General features: G+C 55.7%; 1 protein-coding gene across 2 annotated transcripts in view; it reads left to right on the top strand.

Annotated features, from left to right (window-relative positions):
- Positions 1-26,491, top strand: part of CSK (C-terminal Src kinase) — a 54,892-nt gene extending 28,401 nt beyond the window's left edge. For both annotated transcript variants that reach the window (XM_006273143.4, XM_019477856.2), the window contains exons 2-13: positions 12,404-12,481; positions 12,989-13,102; positions 14,945-15,057; positions 16,982-17,201; positions 20,630-20,723; positions 20,852-20,917; positions 21,491-21,590; positions 21,945-22,035; positions 22,518-22,591; positions 22,820-23,015; positions 23,763-23,849; positions 25,316-26,491. In XM_006273143.4, the coding sequence (XP_006273205.1) occupies positions 12,467-12,481; positions 12,989-13,102; positions 14,945-15,057; positions 16,982-17,201; positions 20,630-20,723; positions 20,852-20,917; positions 21,491-21,590; positions 21,945-22,035; positions 22,518-22,591; positions 22,820-23,015; positions 23,763-23,849; positions 25,316-25,498 (1,353 nt within the window). In that variant the 5' untranslated portion in view covers positions 12,404-12,466 and the 3' untranslated portion in view covers positions 25,499-26,491. The remainder of the gene's footprint in view (positions 1-12,403; positions 12,482-12,988; positions 13,103-14,944; positions 15,058-16,981; positions 17,202-20,629; positions 20,724-20,851; positions 20,918-21,490; positions 21,591-21,944; positions 22,036-22,517; positions 22,592-22,819; positions 23,016-23,762; positions 23,850-25,315) is intronic.
- The last annotated feature ends 632 nt before the right edge of the window (positions 26,492-27,123 follow it).

The following is a 27,123-nucleotide window of genomic DNA, read 5'->3' as shown; positions in this document are numbered from 1 at the left end:
CCTAATGGCACCAGGGGCCCCCAGCTGAGACCCAGGCCCTGCCATAACTTAGTGCCAGGTCTTGGCTCACAGAGCTTAGACTCAGAGGAGACATGCCAGAAGAAAGGTTACAGAGGATGTGGGGCAGGGTGGCCCATTGAGGACAGAGTTAGGGATAGAAACTGCATATTCTGGTCTCTCACTCTGTGCCTTAGTCATTGGCCCATGTGGCCTCTTCCTCCTCCCCTGCCTGCCCTGCTGGCTGCCATCCCTTGTAGCAGCCGGAAGGGTGCTCCAGCAGCAGGTCTCCCACGCGGTTCCATGCCGCTCTCCAGGAGGATGCAAACTCGAGCAAGTGCCGTGTGGTCTCATTTGCTTACAGTGCCTTCTGTTTCATGCACTTGCAAATCAGGCTGGGCCCTCGGGTTCCCGGCAAGCTGCCAGCCTGCCCCTCTTTGTGGCAGCATGCCTGGCATGGCGGCAGCCAGCTGCAGAGCCTGGCGTGAATCCTGGAGTCTGGCATTTCAAAGCCGCTGCCTGAAAGTGCTGTAAGAGCTGGGGACAGAGAGGGGCTGTGTTGGCCGTCTGCTCACTGTGTCTGTCTCAAAGCAGGAGCACAGCTACAATGGAGATTTGAGAGTGGGGCTTACTTCTTCCTCACCTCTGGGCCTGGCTCTGTGCAAAGTCTATACATCTGCCATCCGGCACCCACGCCTCGCCCTCCCTGATGCTATGGGCTGGACCAAGAAAGGCTCGTTTGATGCTTTGGCCAATGACCTCATCCATTCCCAGGGGTCAGGCCGACAAGAAGAAAGCGGGGATTGTTTGCGGCCCCACGCAGAAAGGGGCCCCTCTGAGCTGGGAGTAGCTGCACGGAGATGGGAGCCTCTGAGGTGCTGCCTGCTGTTTCCAAATATTTGGCTCTGGGTTGGGGGAGAGCCCATGTGATAGAGCGCCCCTTTTCACTGCATGATGGGAAGTGTAAAAGTGTACCCTTAAAAGGAGGCACACCAGTGTCCAGTCCTGAAGGACCTGGTGAACACAAGCCTGAACAGAACTGGTGTAGCATCAGTGGGTATCTCTGATTTAATTAGTCTATAAGATGCAAATCTGCCCTGCCTGCTGGCCCATCTGTTGCCACCAATGGAATTGCTAACTCGTCCTCCTGGCCCCAAGCCCATTTCCATGTTTCTCCCAGAACTTAGCACCGTAGTTTTTGCCAAGCTCACTAGCTTCATGCTCTGGAGATGTCCATTGCTCTGGCTTTTGATCGGCAGGAGCAGCTACACCTCTTGGCCTGAGAGTGGTGCTCCTGCCCCAGAGCATGGCTCTCCTCACAGCTGTTGAGGAGACAAGGCATTTATTTATAGCAGGTTTGACTCCCGCTGAGCCCTTGCTGAGTGGAGATGGTAAATATAGACTTTGGGGGCAGAGGGTTTGGTATGGGATCAGAAGAAGCAGCTGGGAAGCTCTGATGTTGTGGCCAATGGTAGGGTGAACCTCTGGGTTAGCCTAGCTGGCATCAGAGGAGCACGGGCAGGGCAGGGGATGGTCTGCCAGCCCAAGCCCCAGCAGCTGGTGGGAGTTAAAGGTGATACCAAATGCCTGTGGCTCATTGCTGCAGCTGTGAGATGGGGATCCATGGTGTGGGGAACAGGGAGTGACACCATCCAAAAGGAAGAGGGGTTCAGAGTGGACAGATGCCTCCCTCTCTAGAGGCTGAAACCTAAGAGGCACAACCCTCCCTACTGTGCCCTTGCTGCTTTTCACATGATGGTTGGTCAAGTCACTTGGCCTCTATGTGCCTCAGTTTTCCTTCTAGGAGCAGGTGGGGGGGACTAAGGGTAAGGATTCCTTTTTTGGTGTGTTGAGCCATAGTGGTGGCAACTTGCTAAAGGACCTGATGATCTTCCAGAAGGGCGCCCAGGTACTACAGGGTAGGAGGCTGGTCTGCTTGGGGTCATGGTCAGATTTTTGCTGTAGGTTTGGTTGAGTTATGGATTTCCACCCATCCCAAATTGAGGATCTTCTGGGTCTGCCTGTGGGCAGGGGATGGGTAGTGAGCTGCTGGCTTAGCGCACCATGTTCCTGCAGCTGTTTCTCCTTCCCTTGGCAGGTCTTGGGCTCATCTGACCAGATCCTGTGTGATGTCACCTTCCCCAGCCAGGCTGCAGGGTGCTTTTCCAGTTTGCTTCCAAGGACCTGAAACTTGGATGGAAGCAAACCTTGGGGCATCTCCTCTAGGGACAGATCTGAGGGTGCGGGAGGGGAGGGGAGCTCTGGACACCTTTTGCTTCAAGCTGGTTTCAGCCCCTTACAAAGGTGGTGCCCAGTGAGCCAGGGCCTAAGAATCCCTTTGTCTCCTGGGCTTTGTGGAAAAAGAGTCCGTGAGGGTGTTGACCAGGCGAAAGGTTATGGGACTTCCCTGGGAGTTAGAGCATGTGGTTGGAAGAAGGAGGCCTCCATAGGAACTGGCTGGCTCATGTGGCCGCTGCCACCCCTGCCAAGCCTCCCAGGACTCTTCTGCTGAAGGAGGTATGAGCAGAGAGACCCCTCAGCCACCTCATCCATATGTAGACGGACCCTGGGTTGCACCTCTCCAAACACCTGCCCCATTATGATCTCCACCCTCTGCTGCTGTTTCTAATGTCGGAGCAGTCATCCCTGGGTGAACCTTGGGCTGAGGCTGTTCCATCCTCGCTCTGGAAGCTACCAGAGGGCTCCTCTCTTTATCTGGCTTGTAATTCTCAGGTCTCAATGACCTTGAATGTGTGTGCATGCCATGCTATGCAACTGGGGAGGCAGTGGGTGGGGAAGACACGCTTACCTAGAGTCATCAGTAGAGGCCCATGGAGCACAAGGCTGATATAGATGGTCAGTAATGCTGTGGTTTGGGGGGCTGCCTTGAAACTGCCTCTCCCAGTGGTCAGGCTGGGTTGGGACAGGGTGGTTTCTGATTCTGGGTGTTTCTTGGGCTGCCTCATTGCAGAGTGTGGATAAGAGACAGTCAGCTCCTCTCCTTATTGTGTGGCATGGAAAATGGTGGGATCAAGCTGGGAGAAGGAAGATGTGATGCCTTTTGCTACCAGTGAGAGGTGGTCTCTGGCATTATTGGTGGCAGCTCCAGCTGGGATTCCTCAGGCTCTGGTTCATCAAGGACGTGTGCCTCTGTGGCCTGCATAGTTGTGTGCCCTCAGGTTGGACAAACCCTGTTGAGTCCACATGGACTTGGGGCTGGATAAATGACTTGATTTCCAGGGCAGGGCTTTCCCCTTCTCAGTGCCACACAATGGCCACCATGTCCATGATGAAGAGCTGCGGTGGGATGGGAGAGGGGGCATTAACATGGCTGATATGGGGGGGGTCTGTCCTTGCTCTCCTTTCTTGCAGAACCTGCTGCCTCTGTCCTCCCCTGCTGGGGAAAGCAGCCTGTTTACAAACAGCAAACAGGGCAATGGGAAATCCAGATGCTTGATCCCTGGCATCAGCTCCAGCCGGTGCCCTGGAATGGGATCTGGAGCGTGTTCCATCTTCTTCCTGCCGTGTCACCCCTTCCTCTGCCTTGGAGGCTGCTCTGGTGCCTGGCTGAATGCTGTGCCCTTCCTCGGGGAGGAGGGGAGCCGAGCCAGCACCTCCCTTTGTTCTCGTGGCCCATATGTTGCCGTCATTAATGATTCCACCCCTTGGCCCCTCCCGCACGGCAGTGCTAACTGCCGTGCCCTGGGGAGCGCTTTCCAATTACACTAAAATCCTGCTCTGGGCTTTTGCCACAGCAGAGCCTTGACGTGCTTCAGGTTAAGTAATTTGAAGGAGGGAGGAAGCTTGGCTCAGACGTGATGGACGGGCATCCGCTGTAGGTCCGGGGAGGGGAGCAGCCGCTTAAGCTGTATGCCCAGGGATGTTGTTAAGAGTTGTTGTCCTTTTTAAACTTTGTTATCCACATTATAGTGTTTTCTGGCTGTCAACCAGGCCTCCATTGAGCTAGGTGCTGTACAAACGCAGGATGGGGAGGCAGGGCCTGCTCTGGAATCCGGGGCCCCCTCGGACATGGCAGGGGTCAAGCGAGGACCCACAGTAAATGCTAGGTGCTGTGTAGATACCTAATAAGAGATAGCTTTGGCTTTGTAGTCATCTAAGAGGGGATGGAGAATGGGGGAAAAGAGGGCCATGTCCCAGTCTTGCAGACACCAGGAGAAGTAAGCAAGCTCCTTCCTCTTTTATTTATTTTTAACCACAGCAGCATTTCCACTCAGGCCTTTTTGCAGTGCTCCTGAGGATGTTATCTTGGGAAGTGCCTATCCCTTGAGTTACTGGATGTCAGACTGGAAAGGGTAGGGGAAACATGGTGGGAGTTGCAGTGCCATGATCTGCCAGGTGAAATAGTCTCCCCTCTCCCCTCCCATTTCTTTCTGCTTCCCAGACCTGCTCCTTTGTGAATTCAGAGTCCCTTTGGTGGGCATTGCAACAAAGATGACTCCCATTCCCCTCTCAGTGGTAGGAGAGAGAACTCAATTTGGTTGTGACTTAGTCACTGAATACCGGTTGATGCCAACGAGCCAGGAAGCTCCCAGCCTGAGCCAGAGCTCCTTGGCTGAGTGTACGGGGCTGGCAGTTGGCAGACACCTTTGTAATTGCAAGCTAGGCTCACGCCATCTGTGGTTCGAGAGAGCCAGCAGCCCCAGAATCCCATGCATCCTTCTTGATGCTCACCATGACACAACCATGCTGGGGCGGTACCCGCACTGGAGGTGTAGCGTCCCTACCTTACTCTGCCTCCATTTCTCCTCTGTGCTATGGAGAGATCGTTCCTTTTCTTTTGCTCTTTGCCTTTTCATCCGTGTTTGGATCTTTGGGACAGAGGATGCTCCTTATGAGAGATTTGGACAGCACATGGCATAGCGAATCTCTGCCAGGGCTCTGAAGGTGGTAGCATGGGCCCGCATTCAACTGTGATCTGTCAGGGCTGCAAATACTCCTTGTCTAAACCAATAGAAGTAGTTTGAGGACCAGTGCATTTTTCCAGTTGTTGGTAGTGAATCTCTGTTGGGTTTAAATTCCTTTCCCCTCCCCACCAGGTACTGTCTTTAATACCTTTCATATATTAAAGATTCATCAGCTGAATTTGGGGCATGATTTGCTTCAAGATCCCTCTAGTATGGAAAGTGGCCTGCCCTGTTCTGGCTTGGGAATCACACCTGTGAAACCTGCCTTCTTTGGATGGAGAACAGGCCTGGGGGTGTTTCAGCCTGAATGGCGCCTTCTTACAGAAGTCTTTGTAGTTGTGTGGTTATCCATCCCCGTAATACTCCTTTGGGCTTTTCATGTCTTTATCCCCATGGTATCTAGGTGGGGGAGGGTGGTGTGTCACTCCTCTCTGTACAGAAGTAGAAGCCAAGTCATGGTTGGCCAACCCTGGCTGAGGCACATGTGGCCAACCTGTGGCATGAGAGCCACGAGTGGCATAGCCAGGCAGTGGGTGTGGTGTGTGGCAGATCAGGGAGGGGACAGGCAGTGTAGCAGCAGATAGGGTATGGGGCAGAAGGCAGAGCCAGAGATCAGGCGGGGGCACAGGGCAAGGAGCAGAAAGCAGAGCAGATGGGGAACAAAGAGTAGGGAGCAAAAAGCTGAGCAGCAGATCCTGGGCAAGGGGCTGGGAGTGGCACTTGGGGTGTGCGGGGCTGATCTGTGTCATGCCTGCCAAAAAGGTTGGCCCCCACTGGGTGGGGATTTGCCCACGGTCAGGCAGGAAGTCAGTGGTAGGACTTGAGCCTGCACCTCCTTGGTGGTGTCCTCCCCAGCAGAGCATCCTTCCTCCTTTCTTTCCACTCCGCATCAGAGCAGATGGGGAACAATAGGCACGTTGTGGCTTGGCTGAAGCCCTCTTTCAGGTCTCCTATTCTTTTTCCGTCTTTCCTTCTCCCCCCGCCATGTCTGGGTGCAAACAGACTCCTTCAGAGACGTTGCTATGCAAGCATTGTGGAATCACAAGCCCTGGCCACGGGCATAAGTACTTACAATCTTCCTTTCAGGGGCTTTCACTGGGATCAATAATGCTGTTAGCAGAGCCCGGTGGTTCCCAGTGTGGCTCATCTATCAAGCCAGAATAACGTTTCAGCCACCGGGAGTCCCAGTGGTCGGCAGAGGGGGCCCAAGCTGCGGCTGCCTTTCCAAAGCAAACCTCTTGGGAATGAGTTTTTGTTGAGCCAGATTGCAGCACCCCACAGCCTGGCCTTCCAGCCTCATTGAGAAGGAGAAGGGGAGCTAAGGAGCTACAGAGCAGACCTGTTAGTGTAGTCCTGCATCCTGGGGACTAGTGGGGAGGGGAGACAGCCAGGACCCTTTGGGGAGGCAGTGTGGACTAGAGCAGGGCACTGACAGTCAGGACTTGTGGGTTCTCTGCTCCCTCCTTTGTCCGGGGAAGTGGGACCTAGTGTTAGAGGTGGCAGGATGGGGCTTGGGCTCCTGGGTTCCTTTCCTGTGCCTGACGTTTGGGCAGGTGGCTTCTCAGGGTCCCCTGACAAGCCTCAATTCACAGCTGCATAGAACCACACGCAAGACTGTGCATAAAAGCTCAGCAGAGGGTGTGCTGCATCTACCACAACCCACTGAAACCACCCAGGGGCGGTCAGGTGTTTTAATAAAAATGATGACCATGTAAAATCCCCACCTGGGCCTGATTTCCCCAGGAGGGGGGCTATGTGGAGAGTCTCAGCACTTGTACTGTTAAAGCTGTGTTGGTCTAAACCCACTGGAGAGTCCAGCTTTGCATTGATTTCGTGCCTGCAGTACAAATACCTGGAGTTGGGAAGGAAGTGGGGCTGAATCAGGGTCATTTGCATCTCTCTGGTGGCAAATGGAAGGAAGAGTTGCTTAAAACAGCATCTGCCCCACAAGTGCAAACAGCCGGGCTGCTAGCAACTCAGCGCTGTGGGCTGAAGTTGGGTTAAAAGCTTGTTAGATTGAAGCCAGTCCTCAACCTTGGTTGAGCCAGTTCTCAACCTTGTTAGACCCAAAAGGCCGCCCCTCAGAAAATGCCAGCTCTCAGCTTTCACTCTTTTCTTGACTACAGAAAAAGACTAGAGCAGTTCTTCTGTTGCCAAGACCTCAGAAAGACCATGGCAGAGCAGAACAGCTTTGTCACTGGATTCCTGTTTGAAACCTCTGGGTTTATCTTATGAATTGTGTGTAGGCGTTTGCACACCTCGCAGTGCTGGTATTGCACAGCACCTGTAAAAGGATCTCATGCACCCACAGGTGCTGCAGCAGTACCTTGATGGAGAATTGCTGGTTTAAGCCATCTGTGGTGCAGGTTGTTATAGGCTCATCAGTCCTGCCCTGGATGCTTTCAATCCCTGTGTGTGTGTGTTGTGGGGGGGGGGCCGCGGCGTGGCGCACGGAGGTGGAGCTAGTACAGTTAGTGCCCTGGACCAACATCTCTCTTTCACTCTGCTGCTTTGCCTCTGAGCTAATTCCCTGCGGTACTTGAGCCCCCACCCCTTGCCCTGCACTACAGCTGCCATCTCTTACCTTGGCTACTGATTCCTGTTACTGCTGCGAGCCCTGAATTCAGCAGTGGGAGCAGGGGGTGGAGGCATGGGACCATAACATGCAGAGGAGATGTGGGGCAGCTGCTCTTGGTTGGCATCAGTGCTTTGGTCGCCCACCCCTAGTTATGCTATTGGAGGGAATAATCCAGACTCAGTGCTCTAAAACTGGCTTTTGGATGGGCGCGGAATTGCAGCCAGTCACTCTTTCTGTCATCCCAAAGAGCAGGATAGCATCAAGGAGAGAAGGGAAAAGATCAGCCCCACCCCGTCGCGCACAGAGTAGCACCTGCAGTGGTCCATGTGTGGAGCGCAATGCCATCCAGTGTGATTTTAGGGGGCTGGGATCAGGCCTGATGTGAATGTGAGAGCCCAGGCTGCTGGGGACCTAGGTCCAGTTCCCTGCTCTGCCAACAGGCTTTCGGTGTGACCCTGGCAACTCCTTGCACAGGGGGCGTAACAGGGCCCGAAAGCTTGCCAAGAACTGTTTCCATCTACTTGGTTGGTCTGATAACACCCAAAGAACCTTGCCTGCCTATCTCCTTAGATCAACACGGCTACAATCAAAAACCCAGGGGGCATAACAACACTTCCTTGCTACAGGGGGACAATGCATCAAGGAAGGTGGGAGGTTTGGCCTGTGGAAGCCACAGATGTGCCTGAGCTGGAGAGAGGAGACGCTGCTTTGCCTTGTGACAGAGTTTGGAGATGACTGGTTTATTCAGTCCTGGTTTCTTTGATCATATCTGTAACAGTTCCCTCCAGCTGGAGAAATAAGCCCCATCCCCTTCAGCGCTGGGTGCACTGAAAACCAGCCATTGGGCAATGTAAACACTTCAGGAATGGGCCTGAGCCCATGTCCTCACCCCACCCACCACAGCTGCAGACTCAAGTCTGCTTGGGGCTGCCCCATAGCTATGGACACCGCCTACATTGCAGCCCCTGCCTCACCCCAGCACATGAGTGGATGGAGGTTATTTTGGGAGGGAAGCTGGAAGCATGGACCTGGCCTTTGCCAGCAAGGGCTGGTGACATGGGCACTTCTCCAGTGAGGAGAGAGCACGGCTTACTGGTTTCCTGTAGGCATGGGTGGTCAACCAGCCCTGAGGTCACAGCAGTGGCTACACCAGCAGTAACATGTCAGGAACTATCTCTGTCCGTTCCCCCCCCCCCCCCGGTTTTTGTGTTGCTCTTTGATAGGCAGTTGCAGGGCTCGGTGCTTGAGGGGCCGTATTTGCACCCAGCAATGCTGATTGCCATGGGCAGGGTGAGCTGGGTGGGATCTGAGGCCCTGCGGGGCTTGACCTTAAGGAGTGGGGCCAGGGGCTGGGAATTTGTGCTTTCTGACTGCAGCCCCATTGCTGGCTGGTCAGGCCCTTCTCCAGCTCTGTGCCTCAATTTCTCCATGTGCCAGGCATCCAGCTGTCCTTGGGATGGGGACTACATCACTACAGGGTCCCTGAGAGCTTTGTCCTCCAGTGTGAACAAGCACACATATGCACGCACACATGCATACATGCAGACACATGCATGATGCATAGATAGACACACATCCTTCCTGCAACTCCAGGCAGCATCCTGCTGAGATGTCAGGCAGGCTGATGAGCTGCACCAGAAGCAGCTTAACCAGGTTTGTGGTACCATGCCCAGGGTAGTGACCCTGCCTGCAATGTCCCCCTCTGTGCTATTTCCCAGTCCAGAGCTCCGGACTTGGCCTGGTGTCTATGGAGCATTTGGGAACACTCTAGATTTGGGGATCCTGAAGGCTGGTCTCCTTACCCAGGTGGACCACGGGGCCTGCTGCCCTTGCTTGGAGAGAGAGTGGCAAGGCATATGCTGATGCCTGAATGCACATGAAGGAATCATGATTGCTATCACAGCAGCCAGCGCTCAACCCGCCTACACCCTCCCAAGCCAGGCGAGCAGCCCGGAGGCTTATATGGAGGCATCCCAACCCCAGTCCTGCACTATCAGCACTGTGTGCTCCTGGCTATAATTAACAGGGACACCCCAAACCCTGGCTTTTCCCTGGAGAGGGAGCTTCTGAGGGATTCAGCCACCTCCTCCTCCCCCCCATCAGCCCCTAGGAAACAGCAGGTCCGATGCTGGTTCTTGCTCAGCGAACCAGTTGTCCCTTGTGATGTGCACTGGTCTCTAGGGAAGCCCAGGCATCTGTGCTGCTGCCTGGAAGAGAGCTAGGCCCACTGGTGTTTTTGCACCAGGGCCCGTGAAGCTCTAACGGCAGTTCACACATACTGTGCTTGTAACACCTGAGCCACTGCACAATGTACTGCCCAGACCGCATTGCTTAGGGGAGGCCTCACATGTGCTTTGTTAATACGAAGGGTGCAAATTGTGAGCACTGATTACAAACTGGGAGCGTTGATCGTGTCAGGGCTGGGGTGGATGGGTGGCCTGCACAGAAGCGGTGAAGCTGCAGGTTTGAGGCTGGCTGGGGCCTCCACAGGAGGGCCCAAAGGATGGATGAAACTGGCCTCGTCATCCCCTCTAGCGGTGGCTGGTGGTGGTGTCGTGGGGATCTGGCTTCCAGAGCTGCAGTTTTTGGATGTGCCCTGAGGCAGGAAGGGCAGTGGCAGAGTGATCCACAGGGTCTTGCTGCGGTTTCCAAGGCACAAGAAGTTCAATCCTTGCTCTGGACTCAGGCCAGAGGCTGCCCTCCAGCTGTGAGCGGGTACCAGGTCAGGCAGGCTGGGGACTCAGAGGCGGCTGAATGCGCTGTTGCCCACATTGCTCCCATGTGTGCTGCTGGCTGTAGAAGCCGGTGTGTCCTCGCTGGGATGGCACAGTGAGCTGCTGAGCTCAGGGCCCTGGATGCTGGGCCCTTTCTACTCGTTGGGGGCCTGTCCTCGCAGCTCTGCTCGGAAGTATGTTGTCTCAGTCTTATTTGAGGCAGGGAGGTGGCTGAGCCTGCTCAGGCTGGTTTGGCTGTGGGGAGCAGAGTCTCTTGGGCACTAGGGGACATTTTTTTGTTGAGTCCAGTGTAATGCACTCTGTCCCTGACCCCAGCCATCTTCTCCCCTCTCTTTCTTATTCCCTCCCCTCCACAATGGAGGACCCCAGCCCCATGTTCAGCATCCCTCACCTTCTTAATGTGCTCATCACTGCAATGTCCAGGCTCCAGACCAGGGGTCTGCTGGAGTTTCCCCTGGAAGGAGGAGGCATCTTGAGCAGATGGGGACAGGCCAGAAGGTTGAATGGGAGGGATCCGAGCTGAGAGCCCTATAGCAGGGGCTGGGCTTAGCAAGGCACTCACCCCTTCCCGCCCTTGCATGGAAGCAGAGGGAGCCTAAACCCTGTCTCAGCTACAGCCAGAGTCACCAGTGAAGAGCAGCTATAGCTGAGTTGGACTTCTGCATCTTCGTTTCCCAGAGCCCCTTGGGGTATTTGTGATCAGATGCCCTGAGCCACAGGCCAAGAAACATGCATGTGCATATGCACATGTCCACATACAGGGACATCCCAGGGCCTGGCCCCTGGTCCCCCCCAGGCAAGAACTAGATCTGATGGTAGCTAGTATGCATCCCCCCATGCATCTGCCCCACTTGCTTTCCCGCCAGGGAAGGAGTTGCCCCCTCCTCCCGGGGCTGGCTGCGTGCAGGGAGAAACCCCGGTCTGTTTTGCAGCACCAGGCCCCACCCCAGCCAGAGCGGCTGCTGGCTCCGAGGCAGACTGGGCCTCTGTTTTCGAAGGGCGCGCAGCAGCCCCAGCCGCCTACCCCGACCACTTCCTGTTTGCTCTGTCAAATCACACCAGCTTCTTCTGGGTCTGACGCTCTAAGGCAGGCTAAGGAGCGTGTGTGCATGCTTTGGTGGGAGGGTAGCGTTTCAGACCTAGCTCATGAGCCTCCAGCTTCTGCACGCACAGCGCCTGGCTCTCCAGCAAGAGAAGCTGCTGGGAAAACCCACTTGCCTAGTCTCCGGCAGGGAAGCAAGGTGCCTGCCTGGCACACAGGGGCTGGGGGAAAGGGGGAGAGAATGACTCGAGCTGCTGTTTAAAAGACATACAGCTGCTGAGCCCTTGAGAGGGATGCAGGGAGTCCTTGGGATGCAGAAAACTGGGCTCTGCAGCCCTGGGTGGCCCCATCCACCCCAGTGCCCTGATTGCAAGGCAGAGCTAAAAGCCCCTGCCCTGACGATGCGGCCGCTCTCCTGTCGGAGGCAGTTGGGGTGCAACCGACAGCCCCGGGCCGCTTCATTCTGTCCCCAGGGCTTGAAGGATGGGGTCCGTTCCCCTCTGCAGCTGCTGCCCTCCCTTCCCCCAAGCGGCCACAGGCCCTCGTCACTCAGGGGAAGGGGACACTGAATGGCAGCAGAGGAGCCATCCACATGTACCTGGAGCCGGCAGGAGGCCGAGTGTGGGTGCAGGGGGGTGATGGTGTGGGAAGCTCCTAGCAGTCGGGGGAGAGAGATGAACAGTAGTCGGGGAGTGGGTGGGGGGGTGCTACGAGGCCGCCAAGAAGGGAGAAGAGACCATGGTTCTTTCTTCCAGCAAGGCTGGTGTTGACCAGCTCCTGGGCTCGCTCATCAGGCACCAACTGCTTAGAGGTGGATTCAAAACGTGCAGTCGCCTCTGTCTGTGTGCACAGCCGGTGCCTTGGCAAGTGTCCCAGAGTCATCCCGGCAGCTGCCTTCCAGACTAATTTCCTTGAAGCCCCACCCTCGCTCACCCACACGAGGGATCCTGCCTCCTTTCGTAGACACCTGCAGCCAGCGGTGCCTGTGTCCCATGTGGTTAAGAACGTGATCCACACTGCAAGGGGAAGCAACCTCTGAAGGGCTGTGGGAGCAAGTGAGGCATGGACTGATTTGATCAGTTCAGCCCAGAGCTCTCATCACAGCCTGTGTCCTTCTCCTCACCAGGTCTCATGGTACCAAGTGACGTGTCCCTCTTGTGAGATTCGATCCCCAGAACCTCCTGAGAAGATGTCAGGAATGCAGGTAAGACCAGAGTTGTCTGCTAGGGGCCGGGCCTGTCTTGCCCAAAAAGACAACCTGATCCTTTCTGGTCGCTGCCATGCTGAACCCGGTGGGATCACCTGGGTACTGATGTCTTTTGCCTCCAAGTGCATCAGCCTGTTGCAGTCTGCATGTAGCCTCAGGTTTTCCTCCCAAACACCCTCCTCTTTGAATGCTCCAGCCCAGAGGGTGGCTCTGCCCTGGGGAAGCAGGAACAGCTGTCCCAAGGTCTGCAGAGCGCCCATGAAGTCCATGGCTTGCTCAACATCCTTGTCTGCTTGTGAAGCCCCCTAGCCCTCCAGCCAGTGGCTTTCAGGCCCGTGGAAGGAGTCAGACCAGGGGCATCTCATGATACCCATCCACTTGTGGTGCCCAGCAGCCACCTGCACATCAGATCTCTCCTGGCCCCAGCTGTCTCCTGGGGAAGCATCCAAGCTAGGCTTCCTTTGTCAGTCCCTGATGCCCCATGTCTGTCTGTCCCCCTGGCAGGCTGTCTGGCCGTCCGGTACGGAATGCATTGCGAAGTACAACTTTCACGGCACTGCCGAGCAGGACCTGCCATTCAGCAAGGGTGATGTCCTTACCATCATTGCCGTCACCAAGGTAACAGGATGGGATAGGGTTGGGGGGAGAGGGTCTCTGTGGGCTCCAGGCTCTGATCTTGCCCCCCACTCCTGGAGTGCCCCTGTGTGCACTAGGCTGCCCCTAGTGCTACCTGTGCAGATTGCACCCTCATGCCACCTCTCAGCCTGGCTTGCCCTGGATCTCACCCTGGTGTTGAGTCAGGCGCAGGGCAGCCGCATCCCCCTTGGGTACACACAGAGGGAGGAGCATGCCCTGTGAGTACAGGGGCTGTCTTGAGAGCACAGCAGTGGCAAATATAGGTTGAGGGGTAGTGCAAAACACTGGGAATCCCCCACTGCAGGCTTCAATCCACTCGGAGAGCTGGGTCCTGGAGCTGTGAGGCACAAGGCTCCCTGCCGGGCCCAGCTATCCCCAGCAGAGATGGCAGGACAGGAAGCAGGCCACCGGCTTAATTAGCAGGAGCATTATTTAAACGTCTCCGAAATGGAAGCGACTCGGGCACGTCCCGGGAGGCAGCCACCTGGATTTGGGGAGGGAAGCCGCCAGCAGTGACTCAGCCAGCACCAGACAATGCTGCCACCTGCCAAACACCACCCCCCTCCTTGGCTTGAAGCAGGGGCTGTACCCTGGGGCTGAGACCCCACCATGTGAAGGTAGCACAGGAGCTGTGCCAGGGTGCCCCTTGCGCACCCAGATGGGCAGTTGGCACTAGCCGGAGGACAGATCTGCCCAGCATCATCTTTCAGGGGGCTGTTAGTGAGTGTCTTTTGCCTCCTCGCTAGGCCCACTGCTTCCCCTGATGCTCTTTATCCCATGGGGATGCTGCTGAGATTGTCTCAGGGCTAGTGGGGGAGGCTGGAGCGAAGTCCAACCCATCATGGTGCAGACCATGCAGTCAGCAGCCTGCTTTGGCACCAGCACCTGCAATGGGTGCTTGGCTGTGGGCAGCCAGGCCTCTGCTGATCTCATCTCTTTAACTAAGCAGGGTCAGACTGGGTCAGTGTGTGGATGGGAGACCTCCAAGGAAAACTATGGTTTTTGTCTTCAGCTTCTGGGATCCTGCCAGTGCCTTTCAGATGTGGTGGGCCATTATTGTGGTCCGTCTCTTTTAGGAAGACCCGATGCTTCCTAGTTCGCCCCAGTCAGGTTCCAGCTCTGGGGCTTATGTTCTACAGACATCAGTGTTTTCCTTGTTAATTGGATGCAGCCTTTGGTTCCTGTCCTAGTGAGTGGTGGCCCTGAGTTGTTAAACAGGTTTCACCCTGGGGCTGGCTGCAGTGTCATCTGTAGCCTGTATATACGCAACATGCTCGAGATCTGCGAAGGTAAAAGGCTTCAGGGAGATCAGGGCTGTCCAACTGGTGGCCCTGGACTGCATGGAGCCTGTGAGGGGTTAATATGCAGCCCCCAGGCTCCTACCTGCTTATTGCTCTGGCTGCAGCAGCATCCAGGGTCTCAAGGCTCCCCTTCCCTCCTTGCATCTGGATCTCAAGGGGTGGGATGGAGCAGGGCAGCGTGGCACAGCCTGCAGTGCTGGGGGAGCTGGGACCTGAGGCAGCCATGTGGAATGGTGCAGCAGAGGAGCCTGCAATTGGGGAGTTGAGGGTGAAGCCAAGGCACCCAGGCCCACGGTGCAGCAGAGAAGCATCCATGCAGCATGTGGCCTGTGGCTTGTGCTGGTACAGGGCATTGCGGCCCCCAGCTCCTTAGAAATTGGACAGCCCTGAGGTGGACGAAAGTGGCTCTATGGTGATGTATTACTCAAAGAGGGGGGCGATTGCACCTGGCAGCAGGGCGACAATGACCTGGCAGTGGCGTTGATGTGCAGGGACTCCACTAACTTCTCCTTTCCCTTCCCAGGACCCCAACTGGTACAAAGCAAGAAACAAGGTGGGCCGCGAGGGTATCATCCCTTCCAACTATGTGCAGAAACGGGAAGGAGTGAAAGCTGGCATCAAACTCAGCCTGATGCCGTGAGTATCCATGGGAAGATGCAGAACCAGGAACAAAACCAGCCCTACCAAATTCCAGGTCCCCCCACTCCCTGTTCATTTGAGCACTGATCTAATATCTCAGATCAGGGAAGGGGGCAGTCCAAGTGCTGCACCTTTTTGAAGGATCAGCAGGCTACGGACCTCATCCCAGGCTTGTTTTACCCCATTGCTGCCCTTATACTAATGCAGAAGCTTCTTTTGGGGCATCCAGCAGCAAGCGTGAGCGTGACAGGCAGCTTGGTGCTGTAACCCTTCACCACTAGAGGGTGCTGGTCCCCAGGGAGCTGAGCCCTTCAAAGATCTGTTTCAGGGCTGGGGGTATCATAGACCAAAGCAGCTCCAGTCCTGTTGTGGTGAGGCAGGTTTACTGGGGCATCTGGAAGTGTCATGCTGAGATGGCATGGGGCACATCTGGGGTAGTGGTGGCTCAGATGGCATGCTCAGGGGCCACATCCAGGGCAGCGGTAAATCTTAAGGTGTGTGTTGAAGGGGGCGGAGGGGAGGAGCTCTCTGCGGTGTCTGTGTTGCTGCTGGTGATAGTCAGTGGGTGGTTGGGGTGATCTTAGTGCTTCCTCCTTCTTACAATGGTTGGGACTGCTGGCTGGAGAGATCTGCACGTGTGCATGTGTCCATGTGCGCGCCCGTGCATGTGTGTTTTTGCGTCTCTTCCACTCAGTGTTTCCTGGTTAACCAGCAGGGAAGTGCTGACTTGGTAAACCCCTGAGTCATCAGGGCTGGGGGTTGTGTGCGGGCAGGACCGCTGCCCTGTGGTTGCTCCCTTCTGACGTCTGGGTGGATGACAGGCAGAGGGGAGGGGGGAGAGCTTTGCTGGGACTGGGCTTCATGGGAAATGCAGGAACATGTGGATGTTGGATATTGTAGACACCCTGTCCCAACAAGTTGTCTCCCAGCAGGGATTTTTTGCCTCTTCCCCATTGCATCGGGGCTTTGTTGCACTCCTGGGTGACAAGCTGTTTTGCTGCCCTTCACAGAAGGACGTTCCTGCCAGTCTGGGGTGCACTAGGGTTTCAGACAGTACTAGGTGAGGGCAGATCAGGAAGCAGATGGGGGGGGGCAGGGAGGCAGGAAGGAGGCATGTCTCAATGATCTGCACTCACTTTTTGCTGTCTAACCTCCTCCCCACCCCTGCTTCTCCCCTATCTTCAGGATGCACCCCCCACTCTCTGGATGACCCCCTGCATCCATGTGCTCCTGCTGCTGGGACTCTGGGTGCTCTGACAGCCACCCACACTGCAGTGCACCCCAGCAGGAAGCCCTAGCTGAGCTGCCGGCTCCCATTCCCATGCTCGGAGGGGGGGTATTTCCTGTGTCTCATGCTCTGTGCTGAGCTGCCTGCCTCAGCACCTCGCCCCAGGCGCGGTCTCACTGGCGGAACTGGTTTGAGGCCCCAGCACCTGCCTCCGCCTAGAGGGAGGGAGCAGATTCCTGCAGCCAACGGGCTGAGGGGGAGGGGAACACATGGGCACAAGGGCAGGACCTGGGTGAGACCGTGGGGATCAGGCCACCTTCTCCAGTGCCCAGAGAACCAGGGTCTTGCCTTCCAGCATTACCTGTCAGCCCCAGCGTTACCCATCAGCCTCCATCCCATGGCTGAGTGATGCTGCTGGCAGTGCCTCCACCCCTCCAGGTGGGTTTGGGCCGAGCGTGGGCCAAGGGAGCCAGAGCATGGGTCTGCAAGAGCAGCGCTGGGCAAGACTGGGCAACATAGGCTGAGCTGCGATCCAGGCCCAGGGCTGGGATGATGAGGTGGCCTCTAGGACAGGCCTGGGCAGAGCTGTGCCTGGAGAACTGTTGCCTCATGACCTCAGCCCTGAGCAGCACTGGGAGACCAGTGCTGTCCCCTGCTGGCAGCGCTGTGACCCTGGGGCTCTCTCGCCTACAGCTGGTTCCATGGGAAGATCACGCGGGAGCAGGCAGAACGGCTGCTGTACCCGCCCGAGACAGGGCTCTTCCTTGTGCGGGAGAGCACCAACTACCCTGGCGACTATACGCTGTGCGTGAGCTGCGAGGGCAAGGTGGAGCACTACCGCATCATCTACTCGGCCAGCAAGCTCAGCATCGACGAGGAGGTCTACTTTGAGAACCTCATGCAGCTGGTGGAGGTGAGCACCCCCCCACCAGCCCTTCCTGCGGCAGCCATCCCAAGTAGTCCCTCCACCCTGCCCCTCTCCTCACACACGGTAGCCCCCCTGCCCCCTTCTATGGTGTGAGTGCACCTGTGATCTCTCTGGAGCTTCCTGTTCCCTGCGCGGGGTTGTCTGACCTTCCTTCTCCCCCTCGCACCCAGCCTGGCTTTGCATACAGATTTACATTGCAAACCTTGCCTGGTGCCTGCGTGTTTTTGTGGGGGGGGGAAGCAGGGGTGCCTGCCAGGCTGGCCAGGCCCTATAGGCTGTGGGTCTCTTCTGGGAGAGGAGTGGTGGAGACGGCTCCTACTGCCCTGTGCATATAGGCAGCGAGGCACAATGCTGCAGAGCCTGGCTGTCAGTCCCACAGGGGCTCAGCGTGAGCCAACTTCCCCCTGTGCTTCCCAGGCACTGGCCGGCTGCTGTTTAACAGTTCTGCTCCCCATGGTGCCCAGCCCCCTCCCCGGTGCTCATGGCGCTTGTGGTTAGCAAGGCTCAGCCTGACGATGCATGATAATGACTGACAAAACTCCCAAGTGTTTCCTGCCTCCTGTCCCCCTCCCCTCTCCTCAACTCATGTGGGGCAAGGAGGCTTTTTCCACTGCATGATGGATTCCCAAAGCATGGGACAGGGCCCTGGGAAGGTGGCACCGGGACAACATCATTGGACCCCGTGAGGATTGTGGCTCCCAGGACAACTGGGCAGTGCTGGGAGGTGGACAGGGCCCTGCCCCCCTCGTGCCCATGTGCAAGGGCAGGCTCCATGACTGCCAGCTCCAGGAGCTAAGACACCAGGAAGGGGTGAAAGGGTCCACGGGCTGGCAGAGTTCTGCCGGGCTTTGAGCCCTCTGGGCGCTGTGGGCATGAGCTGGGCCTGGGTTGTGACAGGCTAGTGGGATGTGCCAGAGCTGAGGCAGCTGCTGCTGGGGAAAGGGCAGGAAATGGTAGTTTCCGGCTGGGAGCAGGCCCCATGGATCTGCCCAGCCCAGGCCTTGCCCTTTCCCTGCCAGCAGCCCAGGCCCACAGGTGGCTGGGTTCTCTCCAGCTCCCATCTCAATGGGACTATGGCCGGGGGCCAGCGTGGTGCAGCTGGCTCTGGGGTGGGGATGCATCACAATCCAGCCTCCTTGGGGGCTGCCCTTCCTTGGCCTTGCCTCAGGCTTCCTGGAGCCATGCTCACAGGTTTTGCCTGCCCTGTGCTGGTCTGTCATCAGGCTTCAGCCTGCAGGACAGTGTGTCTGCCTTGGGACCAGCTTGTTGCAGCCTCGTGCTGCCCCATGGTGGGGCACAGCTGCTACTGCACCCTTTGATCCACCCTAACCACACTGGTCTTTGCTCTGGTGTTTTGTAGGCTCCTAGGAAGATAGGGCCGGGAGGGACTCTATGAGGTCATCTAGTCCAGCCCCCAGCTCAAGGCAGGATTGTCCCTGACCAAACCATCCCAGCCAAGTTAAGCACCTGCGCAGCCTACTCTTTAAAACTGCTAGAAACAGAGATCACACAGTATCTCTAGGTAGCCTGTTCCAGTGCTTGACCACCCTTGTAATGAGAAAGTTCTTCCTAATCTCCAACCTTGGTTCCTGTTTGAGGCAATAGCTCTTAGTCCTCTCCCCTGTGACCACAGAGAAAAGTCATTTCCATCCTTTTTATAATCTCCGTTCAGTTTTTGAAGACTATTATCAAATCCCTGCCCTCCCCCCCCCCCCCCCCGGGTCTTCTCTTCTCTGGACTAAATAGTCCTAGTGCTTTCAGCCTTTCCCTCTAAGACCTGTTTCCCAGCCTTGTAATAATTTTTCATAGAACCATAGAGAAGTCAGGCTGGAAGGGACTTCCATAGGTCATCTGGTCCACCCTCCTGACTGAAGCAAGATCATTCCTATCCAAATCATCCTATACAAATCCACTGTCTAACCCCTTAGCAAGGTTACCTGTAACCCTGACATGACAGAAGACATAATGCCCTAACCTGCCATAGGTAAAGCAGGGGGGACCATAGTGGTCACCATCCTGATGCTGTAAATGGTATTCAAAATACACTCAAGAAATCCCAGGAAGAAGAGGGCCATGCCCCTTGCCTCAGAAGAAGGCAAAACCCCCCACAGTCCATACCAATCTGAGTTCCTTCTTGACCTCAAATATGGCAGCTGGTTTAACTGTGAGCAGAGAGGCAAGACCATCTGGCTGGGAACTTTTGGGTTTAAGTTCCAGCACGAGCATTGGTACCTGCCAGTCAAAATCCCCAGCCTTGGCTGCAGCCAGCACTCAGTACCTCTAAGCAAGGCTTAAATCCTGACACGTAGCAGCAGGGTGGGGAGGGGGAATTACCTCCCAGTCCCATGCAGCAACCAGCAAAGCCCAAAAACATGTATAAATATACCCATAGTAGAACATAGGCATAGCTATACCTAAATCACCCGCAACCAGTGGATGTCCATCCAGCCTCTTCTTGAACACCTCCAGTGATGGAGAATCCACAGCTTCTCTGTGGTCTATGCTGCTGCCTCACTGTTCTAGCACTAAAGAAGTTTTTCCTGACATTCAATCCAAACCTTTGCTGCAACAAACCTTTGCTGCAACTTCAAGCTGTTGGTCCATGTCCTACCTGGTGAAGCAAAAAAGAAAAGGTGTTCTCCCTCTTTGTTATTGCATCCTTCCAAGTATTTGCAGACTGCTGTCTTGTCTCTTAAGTGCCTTTTCTACAAGCTGAACATGCCTAGTGCCTTCAACCTTTCCATATATGACTTGCCTTTCAAGCCCTTTATCATTTTTATTGCCCACCACTGGACCCCTCTAGCTTCTCCATGTCCTTTTTAAAATGTGGAGCCCAAAACTGCACACACTACTGTAGATGAGGCCTAACCAGTGCTGAGTAGAGAGGCACTATCACCTCCCATGACTTGCACCTAATGCTTCTATTGATGCATCCCAAAATTGCATTTGCACGCTGCAGAGTTATCGAATCTCTGATCAACTGAGACTCCCAGATCCTTCTCCATAGTGCTGCCTTCCAGCTTTTCTTGAGCTTGAGCAAGGGGAAGGGGTCCCTACTGGGCCTAGTGTTGGAGCCCCTCACTGTGCTTCCCACCCCGTGTGGCAGCTGTCTTGTGGTAAGGGGCCAGCCTGGTGCCTTTGGGAGTTCACAGTCCGGCTGGTCCATCTCATTGTTCTGTGGGGAGGGAGATGTTGAGGGGGCTTAGTCTGTGCCCATCTCCTGGTTTGGCATCTCCCCTGGAGCCCTAGATCTGCTCTCCAGTATTGGCTCCTGTGGGTGGGGGCTGGCGAGTTAGGACATCCCATTCATGGTGCATCAGATGGGGTAAAGGCATCAAGTGGAGGCAGCTCCAGCTGCTCCCATAGATGGGCAGACGGGTCAGTGTCTCATGCTGTCCTTCTTCCCTTGGCAGCATTACACTTCAGACGCCGATGGGCTCTGCACGCGCCTCATCAAGCCAAAGGTCATGGAGGGGACAGTGGCAGCTCAGGATGAGTTCTCCCGAAGTGAGTCCTTCCCCAAGGAGCCTTGGCAGTGTGGGCCTGGCCCTATGCACCCCTTCTCCTTCCCCTCATCTCCTTGTGTCTCGCCATCACTGTGCGTGCCTGCTCATCTCTCCTCTGTCTCTCTCCAGGTGGCTGGGCCCTCAACATGAAGGACCTGAAGCTGTTGCAGATCATTGGCAAAGGAGAATTTGGAGGTCAGCTGGGGGCATTGCTCGTTCTTCCCTCTTTGGTGCTGGGGAGGGGCTGGGGGAGTAGCTGGAGATGGGGCATGCTGAGTTGATCCCCTCTCCTGGATGAGGGAGACCTGAGGTCCCCCCTCTACATCTTCGCCCATGATGCCCCATCCTGAAGGGTGGGGGTGATCCTCTTCATAGGCAGTAGGAATCCAGCCTCTGTATTCCCTTTCCTCCAAATGCTCCCATGGATCCAAGGGGAGCTCTGATAACAACAACCCTTTTCCCATGTCTGGCACATTCAGCTGAGGGCAGCAGGGATCTTCACAGACTGGGAGGGAGCTGAGTACTTGGACTCACGAAAGCAGCAGGCCCAGGCCAGCTTGGCTCCCCGTAGCCCATTTGGCCTGCGGATCAAAGTCTGGTGGTGTCTCCAGGTCACGGTCAGGGCTCTAAAGTCAATGCTTTCTCTTCTGGCCACTTCTCCCATCCAGATGTGGGGCAAAGCAGGCAGAGCTGGGCTGGGTGGAGCTCCCTCTGCATGGAGGAGCTGATGTTCTTCAGATGCCTTCAGCCTTTGTCTTCTCCTTTCAGATGTGATGCTAGGGGATTACCGGGGAAACAAGGTTGCTGTAAAGTGCATTAAAAACGACGCCACCGCCCAGGCCTTTCTGGCAGAGGCCTCAGTGATGACGTGAGTGTCTGAGAAGGAAGGATGTGCAGATGGAAGTGAGGTCTCCTTTTGGGGGTGGAGAAAGCCAGCAGCCCCTGGACAGCAGAGCTGGGAAGCAGCAGCAGGACAGGGACAGTCCTCATCTGGTGTGGAAGGAGATGGAGGGATGGGAGGTGACTGAGGGGTTTGAGGCACAGTGGAGCAGGGTCTAGGGGGGGCGTGGGGAAGGGTCTGGATCATGAGGGTCATGATAGGTCTGTGTGCTGGGGCTGGGGCCTTGCTAGCAGTAGCATTGCCCCAGGGACACCCTGAGCAGTGCCCTGGAATGGGCATTGGCTGGACAGGCATTTGAGCCCTTCCCCCATCCCTTCACAGGCAGCTCCGGCACAGCAGCCTGGTGCAGCTGCTGGGAGTGATCGTGGAGGAGAAGAGTGGCCTCTACATTGTCACCGAGTTCATGGCAAAGGTGAGGCCCACACTGCAGGGAGCCAGCTGGGCCCCAGGAGCCCTGGAGATCAGCCTTTCCCTGCCATTAAGCCTGTGCTGGTCACAGAAGAACTTCCTGGCTGGGCACGTGCAGCTCAGGATTGCCATCCTGACCCTGTAGGCTTGTAGGGTCTAGCTTGGCCAGTAGAGCGCTCCCTGCCTGTGTCTGATTGTGTTACAGTCTGTAGGGAGGGGATATACCCCAGGGTAAGGTTGTGCTGCTGCTCTGCTGCTACTGTGGATAAGGGCGATTTAGTCCATAGCCAGCATGTTGTTTGTCAGTGCCCATTCGCTCAAACAGAAGCCCTGTTACCTGCTTCCTGAAGGGCCTCCCTGGTTGATCCAGCTGGATCCTGCTTATCTTCAGAAAGGGGTCACAGTGGCAGCACGTGTAGAGTGTGGTGGGGCGTCAGGGTTCTCCAGCTGGCCCTGATGGTCCTTTTCTCTCTTGTGTCTGGTTAGGGAAGCCTAGTAGATTACCTGAGATCCCGAGGGAGGTCTGTGCTCAGCGGAGACTGCCTGCTTAAGTTCTCTTTGTAAGTATGACATCATGAGGCGCCCCTGCGACCTCATAATGCAGCACCCCACAGACCCATGGGACGGCCAGGTCTCTGGGTCCAGTCATGCTCCGTGCTTCTCACACCATCCCTGCCAGTAGCTCCTAGCCTTGAGGGGCATGGCCACCTGACTCCCTACTCCTGTGGGGGTCAGCCATCCGGGTGGGCCTCCTGCCACTGAGCCCACCGGCTGCTCTTTCCCCACAGAGATGTCTGTGAAGCCATGGAGTATCTGGAAGCCAACAATTTTGTCCACCGGGATCTGGCAGCGAGAAACGTGCTGGTCTCGGAGGACAACATTGCCAAGGTCAGCGACTTTGGGCTGACCAAGGAGGCATCGTCCACTCAGGACACGGGGAAGTTGCCGGTGAAATGGACGGCACCAGAAGCACTTAGAGAAAAGGTGAGAGGAAGCAGAGTGAGACCCTGGTTATCTGAGAGGGCACGTGGCCACTATCATGTTTGTACCCAGACCAGGCTTGTACAAACCAACCGGACCTGTTCTTATCCAGCCTGAAGCACATGGGGAAATCAGGGCAGGTTTGGCCTCAGTAGAACCACTGGCCCCTAGTGGAGGGAATAATCAGCTCTTGTCATGGTGGCGGCTGCTGAGGGGCAGGGAAAAGGGATGTGATCCCCCTCCCCTGGGTGCAGGAGGCTCCAGGCTGTCTGGGGAGGAGGAGGTGGGGAAGAAGGGGCCTGACAGGGCATTGCAGCAGCTGCAGTTTAGGTGGCGTGGGGCAGGCTCCTGCAGCAGTCACAAAATTGCCCAGCATAGACAGCCATTCGGCCTTTGCCCTGAAATAACTGCCAAGGTGCTGCCTGCAGCATAGCAATCCAAAGCAAGCACAGAACTGTCCATGGGAACCTCAAGCATCTTATACTGGACCAATACAGCCTGTAATACAGAACAGAGCTCGTGTTGCCTTCTCCTCCCCAGCAAAGGCTGCTCTGTCCAGAGCTAGCCTGGGGTGCCCTGGGGCTGAATTAATGGGCTGTTTCAATCCTACTCCTACCCATATCCTGCAGCCCCTCTGGGGCCCTGTGGATGGAGGGCAGGGCTTGGATTGGGGCCCTTTTCCCTGCTTGGCTCTTCTCTGTCCCCAGCTGGTCACACTAACCCCTCCTCCCTGGGCTCTCTTCTCTACAGAAATTCTCCACCAAGTCTGACGTGTGGAGTTTCGGGATCCTTCTCTGGGAAATCTACTCCTTCGGGCGAGTGCCTTATCCGAGAATCGTAAGTGAGGGTGGTGCCCCGGCGGGGGGAGAAGGGGCCACGTACCTTCCAGCCAGAGTTCCTCTTCTTGGATCTTCCCCTGACTAGGCAGTGTGGCTCTGCGTTCCTTTGTTTGCCAGTTGTGGGGAGCAGCTCAGCCTCCATCCTGCTGAGCCTACTGAGCCTAGCACAGAGGGTCCCTTCAGGGGTCACCTACTGAGTGCACTGCCCCTGGGGCTGTCGGGCATTGGGTCGTCTGCTATTGGGCCCTGATCAGGCATAGTGAAGGAGGCGGGCCCTGTCCTCCAGAGCTTGTGATGCAGGCTGATATGCCAAAAGAATTCCTGGCAATGAGCCTCCAGGGGCTCCATCTCTTTGTGTCACTGATGCTCCACCTATGGCCCATGGGCTGGATCCAGTTTATGGTGCTGGGGATTGGCCACAAGCAGGGGATTAGTTGGATTGCAAGCACCCTGCCCACCTCTCTAAAAACTTTTGCAGCACTGGCTTAATTCATCAAAGAGAGAAAAGCAATAGATGGCAGGGGCAACAGATGGCTGTCTGGAATACCTATGCCCGGAGCAGGGATTTGATATCAGAGGGCACTTCAATCTAGTAGACAAGGGTCCAGCAAGATTCAGCAGCTGAGGTTGAAGCTGGTCAAGATCAGGCTATAATTAAGGGGCAGGATTTTAACAGCGAGCAGCTGCCCACCTTGCCAGGGGGTCATGCTGGACAATTCGACCCCAGCACTTTCATAGAATAGTGGCTGCGTCTTCCCAAGGGAAACAGGAGTTTGCCAGTATTGTCACCTGCGTCAGGCAGGTCAGAGAAGATGATCCTTTCTGGCCTTCTAACCTTGATCCATGAATAAAAGGAAGGTGAAGCCAATGACTACCAGGGTCCAGTCACTGGTCTGGGCTGGCAAAGGTCTGGGCTGGCACTTGGGACACCTGGGTTCTTTTCCCAGTTCTGCCATGATCTGCCAGGGACTGCAGGCAAGTCACTACAGTACTGTGTTCCTCCTGCCCTTTGCCCTGCCTCATGCGTGTGATGCACCCTTCCAGGCAGGGGCTGCCTCTCAGTTTGGTTACACGGAGGATTTCAGTGAGGTGTGGTCTAAGCATTGCCATGATGGGTGGGGAGGAGAGGGGCCAGGGAACCACAACAGAGGCAGGTTTGCTGATGCTCTAGCTCATCCCATGATCTACACCCCCACCCCCAGCTGTTAGGTGTGCCCTGCTGCCAACACACCTATGATCCATGGAGCCCCTAGCTGAACTGTGATGGGGTCTGGGGATGGAGCCAGTGGGGCAAGGACTGGGAGGGAAATGAAGCAGGTGGGGGTTTGTGAGCTCTTGGAGGAGGGGATTCATGCGTGCACTGGGAAGGGGCTGACCCAATGGGGGTGTCCCCAAGGTCTGTCTGCACCCTCACCAGGGCAGCAGCAAGAGAGCCGTCTCCTCAGCCTTGTTCTCCCCCTGCAGCCTCTGAAGGACGTCGTTCCCCGCGTGGAGAAGGGCTACAAGATGGACCCACCTGACGGCTGCCCCCCAATTGTCTACGAGGTGATGAAGAAGTGCTGGGAACTGGACCCCAACCATCGGCCTTCCTTCCACCAACTACGGGAACAGCTAGAGCACATCAAAGCCAACGAGCTCTACCTGTGAGGCAGGGGCAGGGCTCTTCCCCCGCCCTGCCCCTTTCCCCAGCGGGCCCTACCCCTCTTCACGCACACTGGTCAGAGGGAGGGCACAAGGACTCATGTGAGCCACTGGATCAGGAGTCGGACCTGCTCTGAGGCTTGGCCCACAGGACTGTCCTAGAGGAACCCATTGGACTTGTGTAAACGCACCCCATCCCCTTTGCCCACCCTGGCCACCCCTTCCCGGATCCTTTTGGCTGAGTTGTCCGGAGATGCATGAGTGAGAGTGACTTGAGTGAAGTTGTTCCCACCAGCCCTTTCTGCCCTGAAGGGATCAGCCTGGGAAGGGGAGGGCAAGCATCATGTTTTAGGAGCATGTGGTGCCCCCCTGAACACACATACACACAGTTTCCCTTTCCTTCCCCCCAACTGGATCTTTCTTTTGCTCCTCAATTTCTCCCTGGGGTCGTGTCTCTGCTTCTCTCTCACAGGATCACAACAGTGGGGGATGCGGGTAGGGACAGGCAATATGGCTTAAACACAGCACAGGGAGGGGGCGTTGAGATGCCGGGCCTTGTCCCACGTCTAGGAGGGGGGATTCCTGCTATTGCTCAAAAAAAAATAATACAAAACAGAAACCCCAACTTCTGGTTCAGTCTTTTTTTTTTTTAATATTATTATTTCACATGGAAACAAGGAACCAGCTATGTGCTGGGTTTTACTGAAGTACGACGCTTATTTTTTAATGTAATTAAAAAACAAACAAACAACCCCGATAAGCAACCCAACAGCCGCCCAAAAGAAAGCAGAGAGCAGGCTCCCAGACCCGCCAACCAGACGGGTGAGACCAGACCGAAGAAACCAAGGCCAGTTGTTGGATTGTTTCGCTTCAACTTGTTGCAGTGTTTGCATGCCGTCTCCAGAGGCCTTTTCCAGTCCTGTCCAGTGCTTTATTCTCATGTAATGCTGCCAACTGTGAGATTAAACTGTAATAAAAACCATTCCATACGGACACGGACTCGCCACGCCTCCCCAGGTGTCTTTCTCTGGGGAGAGGAGGGGGTGACTCTTAGGAGCTGGGGGAAGAGGGTGCATCCCAAAGAGAAATCAAAGGTGAGTCATGATGGGCTGTGGTCTGTGTCTGGCAATGAAGAGAGTGTCTTGCCAACAAGAGAACAGTGACTTGTATCCATCTTACCATCTACTTTGACTGCCACGTCCTTCTCTGCAGTACTGCAGCTGAGCCAGTCATTCCCCACTCTGTATTTGTGCATGCAATTATTCTGCCCCAAGTGCAGAACTTTGCACTTGTCCTTGTTGAATTTCATCTGGTTGATTGTGGACCATTTTTCAAGTCTATCCAAGTCATTCTGGATCCTTCCCTGCCCTCTAGTGCCTGCAGCTGCACCTAACTTAGTGTCTTCTGCAAATTAGTTACGTGTGCACTTGATTCCATCATTCAAATCATTAATGAAGATATTAAACAATACTTGATGCAGGACAGACCCCTGGGGAGCCCCACTAGACATCGAGCCATTGATAACTACTTGTTGATCATGATGATCCAACAAATTATGTATCTACCTTACAGTGCTTTTATCTATTCTGTATTTCCTTAGCTTGTTAATTAAAGTGTTGTGAGAGATGGTG

Source organism: Alligator mississippiensis, chromosome 11, assembly GCF_030867095.1.
Source record: "Alligator mississippiensis isolate rAllMis1 chromosome 11, rAllMis1, whole genome shotgun sequence".
NCBI lineage: Eukaryota > Metazoa > Chordata > Crocodylia > Alligatoridae > Alligator > Alligator mississippiensis.
Note: the sequence above shows the minus strand (reverse complement) of the source record. Positions and strands in the feature narration are given on the sequence as shown.